Source organism: Mustela nigripes, chromosome 7 (genome assembly GCF_022355385.1).
Source record: "Mustela nigripes isolate SB6536 chromosome 7, MUSNIG.SB6536, whole genome shotgun sequence".
Lineage (NCBI taxonomy): Eukaryota > Metazoa > Chordata > Mammalia > Carnivora > Mustelidae > Mustela > Mustela nigripes.
In genome coordinates, this window is record NC_081563.1 from 48,756,087 (window position 1) to 48,765,689 (window position 9,603).

At 35.3% G+C, this 9,603-nt stretch overlaps 1 protein-coding gene across 8 annotated transcripts in view; it reads left to right on the forward strand.

Annotated features, from left to right (window-relative positions):
* The window catches only part of GCFC2 (GC-rich sequence DNA-binding factor 2), a 46,497-nt gene that overhangs the window by 800 nt on the left and 36,094 nt on the right, over positions 1-9,603 (forward strand). For all 8 annotated transcript variants that reach the window (XR_009405320.1, XR_009405321.1, XR_009405322.1 and 5 more), the window contains exons 2-4: positions 3,456-3,584; positions 7,483-7,707; positions 8,666-8,763. Coding sequence is in view for 5 of the 8 variants with exons in the window: in XM_059405721.1 (XP_059261704.1) it covers positions 3,456-3,584; positions 7,483-7,707; positions 8,666-8,763 (452 nt within the window). In the remaining 3 variants the exon portion in view is untranslated. The remainder of the gene's footprint in view (positions 1-3,455; positions 3,585-7,482; positions 7,708-8,665; positions 8,764-9,603) is intronic.

Consider the following 9,603-nt stretch of genomic DNA (forward strand, 5'->3'; position numbering starts at 1 on the left):
GGGGGGGTCGAATGGGAGACCAGAAAGAATCCTGTACGGTGTGTGGCTCGTCTGTGTTTGCATCATCGGGAGAACTCGGACCCGTTGTCGCTTTAATGCAGTACTTGCTGTTGTGAAGAACCTAAGTTGTCCCAGAGGTTTAAAAACAATCCCTATCGGGGCGCCTGGGTGGCTCAGTGGGTTAAGCCACTGCCTTCGGCTCAGGTCATGATCTCAGGGTCCTGGGATCGAGTCCCGCATCGGGCTCTCTGCTCGGCAGGGAGCCTGCTTCCTCCTCTCTCTCTCTCTCTGCCTGGCTCTCTGCCTACTTGTGATTTCTCTCTGTCAAATAAATAAATAAAATCTTTAAAAAAAAAAAAAAAACAATCCCTAATACTTTCAGGTAGGGGAAAGTTTTATGTACTTTTGGAAACATCCCCAAACAATCAGAACAGTACATTAGACGAATCTAGGTGACAGACACTTAGGACGTTTTCATTTGTTTTGTTTTTCATCAGTTATTTGTAAGAACGGAGATTAGAATAACGCTGTATGTCCCAAAGTAGCATAATGGGTTGACGACCCTGTAGACTGTACCAATAATGGTGTTAAACTAAGTACAATGTAATAGTATTGAAGTACCCCTAAATACAGAATTTAATACAGTACCCCTTAAATACAGAATTTAAGCAGCATAAAGTTGTTTACATTAAATATGTTTTAGTTTGAATTGGAGCTTAAGAAAAATGCTGTTTTCGGTGTAGTATTGAGGTTAAAAAGCTATCTTCCACTGTTTTTAGTACAAGTGATTTTGGTGATTTCTTAATTATCACCTTCTGTTTGTCTAAAGCTTTTTGTATTTTCCCACTCTGAAAGTCACCTGTTCAAACTTTAATAGGGAGAACAGAGTCCAGGAGTTGCTCCCCCCACCCCCCGCTTTTTTTTTTTTTTTTTAAGATTTTATTAGCACAAGTTGGGGAGGGGGAAGGCAGAGGGAGGAGGAGCCCCCACACCAGGAGGGAGCCCCATGGGGACTCTCCCAGGACCCAAGATCATGACCTGAGCCTAAGGCAGCTGCTTAACTGACTGAGCCACCCAGGTGCCCCTAGGAGTTCCTTTTTGCTTACATTCTAAAACAGTGGTTCTCAAAACTTTTTGGTCTTAGTATCCCCTTTATAAAGGTATCCCAAACATCTTTTTTTTCTGTGTATTATATTTATTGATATTAACCATGTTAGAAATTAAGATAAATTTTTATTCATTTTTTTTCCTAAATTAAACCATTACATGTAAGGATAAATAACATTTTGTAGGAAGAAAACAAAACAAAACAACTTTTCCAGAAAATAGAGTGACATTGTTTTCAATTTGCAAATCTTTAATGTCTGATTTCATAGAAGACAGCCGACTTTTCAAAGCTCCTTCCACATTCAGTCTGTTGTGATGCATTGTTTCATTTGAAATATGAAAAAAAAAAAAAAAAAAACCAGGTATGTGGTGTAATGGGAATACCTAATAGCCTTTTTAGATCATTGAGGGTGTTCTGCTTTGATATGACAAAAAAGGATCAACAAATAGTAGCTTGCTTCTTAAAGGTAGTTTGTAATGGCATCTGAAACCGTACCTGTCAGTTTTTTTATACTCCATTACATTAAAATCCACTGGTCTGTTTTGCACTTTCAATGGGATCTTTTATTCATGCATGATTGGTAACATCATGCATTGACCATTGGAAAGTATTGGTTCACTGAGTTTGCAAATGTTGGTACATTTTATTACATAATATCCCCCCAAAAACTTGTTAATGTTATGGTGTTACTTCTGATAATGATCAGTGGTTTAGTGATGGAAAGAAACTAAGTTCACAGTACACGATGTAACTTTTCCAAAACTCTAGTTTTCACTTGAAATCTCTAATTCTTGAAGTGATAGGCATGCCTTTGCTCATTTTTGAGGAAATTTCTTACTTATCCATGTAGGAATAACTGGAGTTTGTCAGTCGTTCTCTTAAGTAAAACAGTGTTGCTCCTTGAAAGCAGTGGCTAGTTGACCTTGCAGCTGATCATACAAATGCTTTTCAGTGAGGTAACCGTTGTTTCAGTATGCCCCAGAAGTGCTGTATACACACTTCCATTTTGTCCCACAGAATATTTAAAAGATGTGTACTCCAAGGTCAAAATTTAATAAAGTTAATAATTTTGTTGCTTCATTGAGGATGGTAAATACAACTGTTTTTTGTTTTTGGTTTGTTTTGTTTTTCCTGGCAATGCATGGTGATGAATACAATGGCTGCCAGTACAGATAGCTGTCACTGTCTTGATTCATACTAATAAACCAGTTTTACCCACCATTGCTTTTGCTGCATTATGTAAATAGCAACAAACTAAAAAGGGCAAATAACATGATAATATGTGATGAAAGTAGTTTTGAATTCACACACCCTCTGAAAGGGTCCTAGGGATTTCCAGGGCTTAGTGGGCCATGATTTTGAGAACCACTGCTCTGATGTTAATCCACTTTGAGAACAGGTAGGAGTTGTCATAAATAGTAGCAAAGAAAGATGTAATCTGTAGTTATATTACTTTGTATTCTAAGTTTTGATCTTACTCCAGGTTTTTTTAATTCTATATAGGTATGTTAATTAAGGTACATTTTTAAGATAAAAAGTACTATTTATGTAAACTTAAGTTTTAAAGTTCTTAAAAAATACAAAATAATTATAAACTAACCAGTCCTTTCTTGTCAGTAATACCATGAATTCTTTCACATTTTGTTTGTTCAGTTCTCACAATACCCTTATGGGTGTTATAACCGAATGTTATCTTTGCTTAATAGAGTATGGACAGACCATCCTTCCCAAATCAAGTAGTGGAAACAAAGAGATCTGTGATTTAATGGAGACCACAGTGCTCATTACAGTACTATTTGCCACTAGCCATTGAAATATAACATAAATTTCAGAGTTGAATAAAATTAAATTGAAATCCCTGCTTCTCCACTTAATAACTTTGTGACACTGGGCATGTTATTTAGCCTCTCCAGTGCCTAGTGTCTTCATCAACAATAGCATTTACTTTATAGAATTGTGAAATTCTGTAATTGTGTGAAATAGACCTTGTAAAACAGATTAAAGCGTGCCTAGAGTTATTAAGTGTACATCAGTTTTTTTTCTTTTTGAACTTATTCACTACTATTTTCTTCTTTATTTTAAATTTTCCTTCACTTCTTGATGCCTTTTTCTCATTGCATCTTTTAAGAGAATATTAGGTAAGTAGATCATATAAATAGGGTCAATCTGTGCTTTTATTAGATCATCCACAGGTTTCAGAAAGAAGGGAAATGGAGAAAGATACTTAAAATACATGGAGAGAAATTAAAACACTATACATGTATAATGCTATGTGTTATGTAGAATTTCAGTTAGTAACTCCACTGTCTTGGCTCTTTCTTGTTTTTTTCAAAAAATGTCCTGTTAGAATCCAGAAAAGTTGATCTTTCAACAGATGAAGAAGAGGATGAAACAGCTCATTCCTTAGAAAATAAGGATGATCAGAGTTCATCATCTACCAGCTCTAGCTCTCTGGAAGAAGAATTTTCATCAGTAGGTTGGTAAATTTTATAATTGTGATTAGCTTTATTTCTAATATCGGTATCCTCTATGCCAGTGATTCTTAATTATTGGTAACACAGCTATAGTGAAGTATGGAGCAAGCAGATCATTACCAATGATTGTCAAAGTGTCAAAATTGACTGCTTTTTTCCCATTACATGACATGTGCAATGTCAGACACTTTTTAAGACCCAGAGCTAGGATTCAGACGCAGGTAGTCTGCTCCAGAACCTGTTCTTAACCACTGTGCTGTACTGTACTGGGTGATTCATGCCAGTATCTGAAGAATGGTAAGAATTTGTTACTGAGGATGTTTTGGGTATAGGATATAGCAAATGTTGAACTCTAGGGAAATTAGCATATGCAGAGAACTAAAAATAGTTGTTGGAATGAAATATTTAGTTGGAGTTTAAGAAGGAGGAACAATAAAAACAGACAAATTGGAGTCAGATAATATAGAGTTTGGGAGAACTACTGAAAATTTTTTGCATACAAATGACATGACCATTTTTAGAAAGATCAGTCCAGTTTAGGGGTTGGCAGATTACCACTTGTGAGCCAAATGTGAACCATCACATGCTTTTGCAAGTAAATCCTTATTAAAACACAGCCACTCTCATTCAATTATGTATTGTCTACGGCTGCTTTTGCATTACATTGACAGAGTTTAGAAGTTGTGACAGATACTTCATGGCCCACAAAGCTGAAAGTTTTTCTCTGGGCTATTATTTAAGCTCAAGGTTTTGTAACTTGTTTTGTGCTTTGGACTTTTGTCAGTCTCTTGAAGTCTGAGACGCTTCTTGAGAAGAATATGTAGTGTTCTAAAAGAAACAAATTAACTTGAAATGTAATTGTCTAAATACATTTTTAAAGACTTGTAATAGGCCACCTGGGTGGCTCAGTAGTCTGCTGCAGCTCAGGTCATGATCCAGGGGTTCTGGGATCAAGTCCCACATCAGGCTCCCTGCTCAGCAGGGAGTCTGCTGCTCCCTCCAACCTTCCCCACTTCCCATAATATCTCTCTCAAATAAGATCTTTAAAAAAAAAAAAAAAAAAAAAACTAGTAACTCTTACAATTTTTTTCTTATACAAGTTCACAAGGTACAGAAGTCCTTAGTGATGAAAACAAAATTAAGAATCGAAGCCTGGTAGAGACGTGATGCTTTGTCTAGACTCTAGATATGGTGCTGTCCAATAGAACTTTCTGCAGTGATATAAAAATTTTATATCTTCATATAAAGAAGAGCTCTTGAAATGTGGCTAGTGCAGCTAAGGAACTGGATTTTGAAATTGGCTAAATTTAAATGGTCACATATGGCTAGTGGTAACTGTATTGTACAGTGCTGCTTTAGAAAATGAATTAGTATAAGCCAGTAGTTATAAAGTGTTGGCAGCTTTACATACCTAAGGAGAGAAGACAGTGTTTGGCAATGTGTGGGATAGTTTTTAATTATTTTAATTATTTTTAATTATTGTTGTGACTGAGGTGTTGCTGGCATGTTGTGCCCTGGAGATAAGAGATGATAAATTTCTCAGAGTACAGGACAGTTCACCAGAGTGAAGAATTGTCCCTCCCCAGAGCTCATTTCAGAAGTACTGAAAGTTGAAAATTTGTCCTGTTTTTCTTTCTTCTGGAGAAGAAAAGATGAAGGAATGTGAGAGGTTTGGGGATTGGCTTATGGATCAAGGAGTGCATTTATTTTTTGTTCAAACAGTGCAACTATTAGAATGATCCAGTAGTGGAATATCTGCCTTGAGATGCTGTAGATAGTGCATGTTACACATGGGCATGATAGTAACCGGTACTGCTTAGATGAGATGATGTATACGAAAATTATTTAACTTACAAATCTGCATGTTTTTATTATAAAGCAGTATGCTAACTTAATTCATTCATTCCATGTTTGGCCAGCATCTGCTACAAGGTAATGTTGGATATAGATAGGACAGGATAATAACTCTTCTCTTGAATTTTTTTCCCTTTATTGTAGCTTGAGAGAGAATTAGCTTTTTGTAGCACTGGTATTTTACTAGTGAGTCCATTGCCTGTGATTTATTAAACCCCATCAAGTCATTTGCAGATGAATCCCTTACACTTCCAGAATTTCTGCTATTGTATTCATACAGTTGAGTATTTGAACCTCCGTGTATCATCTTCCTCCTGATTTTACATTAAAATTTCCTAGAAGGCATAAAAACATAGTGCTGCTCAGCTCCACCTCAGATCAACAGTCCAAATCTCTGGGATGGGGAGCTTAGGTGCTAGTAGATTACCAAGCTTTCCAGGTGACTCTAATGTGCAAGAAGCGTAAGAAATGCTAGTGGAACCTGGTTATATTTAGTTGTCCCTCCCAGCTTTAAAGACATGTCTTTTTAGCTTTGTTCACCTCACATTAAGATCATTAAACCAGGCAGGACAACCACAGAGCCCTTAACAGATCCCTACAGTGCTTCATAATCAGCATATTTTTTTGGAGAAATAATTCAACTAGTTAGGAATTCAGTGCGCTACGTGATTTTCCCCACACATTTTAACGTTATCCACAAGGAAAAAATGCAACTGTTAAATTCTTTGGAAGGATGAAGAAACATCTCACCTGCATCATTTCTCTGTACTAATCTATAAATTTGTACTAGGTCCTTAAAAACTAAGTCACTTGATTAGCTATTCCTTTTTTTTTTTTTTTAAGGTTTTATTTATTGGAGAGACAATAAGGTTTTATTTATTCGAGTCATGAGTGGGGACAGGGAGAGGGAAAATGAGAGAATGTCAAGCGGACTCTGCACTGAGCACAGAGCCCAATGCAGGCTTGATCTCATAACCTTGAGATTACGACCTGAGCCAAAACCAAGAGTTGGATGTTTGGCCTATTGAGCCACCTAGACACGCCTGATATTCCTTGTTCTTAATGAACATACGTTGGTTTTTAGTGATCACCTGTTACTGTTGATAATTCAAGAGCTTGTTTGCCTTAGCACCAATGTCAACATCTCCAGGCATAAGACATCTTTTTATTTCTCAAAGAATTTGGAACAGTTTATGGTAAAGTTTAGAACATTTTACTTGGGCCTCGGTAGCTTAACATCCCTAATTATCATTTTGAAGTGCTTGAAATAGTGAAAATTTCCTTTACCATTTGTTTACCAAGTATTTTGCTTAAGAAACTTTTTTTTTTCCAGAAAGTAAAGATAAATTTCAGCTTAGATCATGTATAAGAAAATTGTTTTGAATTAGAAGAGTACACATTAATATGGTTTATACACTATAAAGAAAAACTAAAACAAGGATGTATTAAAAGATGTCACTAAAATAGTTTTCACCTGGTAAATGAACCTGATTATTTTTGTTACACTTTTTAACTTCTTACATTTATTCATGTGGAAATCACCAGAGGACCTTGGAGACTGACTGAGCTGTATGCTGGTTTTAGTCACTTTCTCACTCACTCTATGCCTGGATGCCCTAAGGGGAGGGGCATCCTCTCCCTCTTCTTGAATCAGACTGGCCTGTCCACCTTCATCCTAACCTCTACAGTTCTCACTGACTAAGCCATCCGCAACTGTCTCCACATCCCAACCCAAATAATCTCAGAGCTTCTAGAAATGAGAAATAGTCCTCAACAAAAAGCCAGCAACATCTGATGCATAAGGGAGCTGAGAGATAAACTGAAGTGATATGAGTACATTTTCTGATAATTCTAGATTAGATTCATTTTCTGATTTTCTATTTTAATCTCTGTAAAAGTAATTTTCTTTCATTATTGATGTAGGTTTTGAGCTGTGCAGTTACATTCGTGTCAGAATATGAAGAAAATTAGACACTATTTAAATATGAGAAATATGTATTTCTGTTACTGTTTGTTTTTCATTGTCTCCCTCTTTGTTCCTTTCAGTAAATATCCCTGATGCAGCTTTTATTCAGGCAGCCCGCAGAAAACGTGAATTGGCCAGGGCCCAAAATGACTATATTTCTTTGGATGTAAAACATACCTCTGCCATCCCTGGGATGAAGAAAAACAGTGGTGAAGATCCTGAGAGTGAGCCTGATGACCATGAGAAGAGAATAGCATTTACTCCAAAGTCTCAAACCCTTAAACAAAGAATGGCTGAAGAAACAAGTATATACTTAATTTATTTACAATGTATTAACATTAAGGGATTTTTAACTTGAATATAATATTATGTTAAAATCTCCATAAAAACATAATGTAGTATTTATTTTAAAAGTGTAGAAGTTGGTTTTTATTTAATACTAGTTTGGTCAGTGACATAATAGTCTGTGAAAGACATGTCTGTTAAAATATTATTATCAAATAATGTGTAATAACGTTTACCATTATCTGACCTCCACTTGATCTTTTTTGGCAGATTAAGAAAAATTGTACAATGTCTTATTTTTGATATTGAAAACTTTCATTGTCCCCTTTATAAAGATTTTTTTTTTTAAGATCTCAGTAGGCATTTTTTTTTTTAAAGATTTTTTTTAACATGGAAGCATCTACAGGGATTTTACTGTCATTTATTAAAATCTCCCCTGCTCTAATAAAATATTTCCTCTACCGATAATCCTTAGGTCTCAAAGGACTTTTTTCACATTTCACATTTATAAACAATATGTTTTACCAAAACTTTTGTTACTTCAAATAGGAATTTTTCAGAATGAGACTTTTGGTTTCCTTATAACCCAGAAATTATTTTTCAGTATTCAGATTCTGAAGTAGAATTTATAATCTCTGATAAGGAATAGTAAATGTTTCTTTTTTACAAGGTTTTTTTTTTTTCCCATATGTGAAACTGTAGTGCTTTCAGTGGGATGGTTTGGTGATGGGTACTGATTCCAGGATTCAAGACTCAGCTGCAGCACATTCCTCAGACAAGTAATTTAACTGCCTGATAGGAGTTCCCTCAGTATTTAAAAAAAAAGAGTGATAATAGTGCTTTCTACCTAGAATTATTGTGAAGAATAAGTTAACACATGTAAAGGTACTAAGCCAGCACGTTATAAGCCTCCCAAAAAGGTTACCTGATGCTATTAGAATGGAAAAATATGGACTTATTTTTGAATTTTTTTCCTAGCACCCAGAAATGAAGAAACAAGTGAAGAAAGTCAGGAAGATGAAAATCAAGATATTTGGGAACAGCAGCAAATGAGGAAAGCCGTTAAAATCACAGAGGTAATAATTTTTTATACCAATTGTGTTCATTTTCTGTGGCTGCTATAACAAATTAATCACAAACCTGATGGCTTAAAAACAAGAAACATATATTCTCTCCTAGTTGTGGAAGCTAGAAGTCCAAAAGTAAGGTATTAGTAGGGCTGTGTTCCCTTTGAAAGCCTAGGGGAGAATCTTTTCTTGCCTTCCAAATCTGGTCACCCCAGATGTTCCTTGCTTTGCAACTGCATAACCCCTCTCTCTGTCTCCTTCTTTATATGGTCTTCTCTGTGCCTCTACTCTCATTTTGTAAGAAAAGTTCTCATTGCACTTAGGACCCAGCTGGATATATAAGATTTCTCATCTTGCAATATTTCACTTAATTAAAACCACAAAGACCCTTTTTCCAAATAAGGCCATATTCACAGGTTCTAGGGGTGGGACATAGACATATCTTCTGTGAGACCGCTCTTCAACTTACTATACCTTTTATATTATGTTCTTTTCCTACTAGATCATAAACACCTTCCACATTTTATAGGCCATTTGAGGGGACCATATTTTATTTTTAATTTTATAGTAACTGTGACATGGTAGGTACGTAAATGTAAAGTTTAAACAAATAAATAGATTTAAAACAAAACTAATTAAAAAATACTGTTCTTGAGGTCAAAAGTCCTAGAATTGATTTCTTACTGTACCACTAAAAATATATGCTCCATGAGGTCAAGAATTATTAACTATTCGGTGTTTTATTCCTCTGTACCTAGTATTATGAGTGCTCAATAAATATTTGCAACTTTGAGCAAATTAGTTAATCTTTTTTTTTTTTTTTTTTTTTTTTTTTTTTTTTTTTTTTTT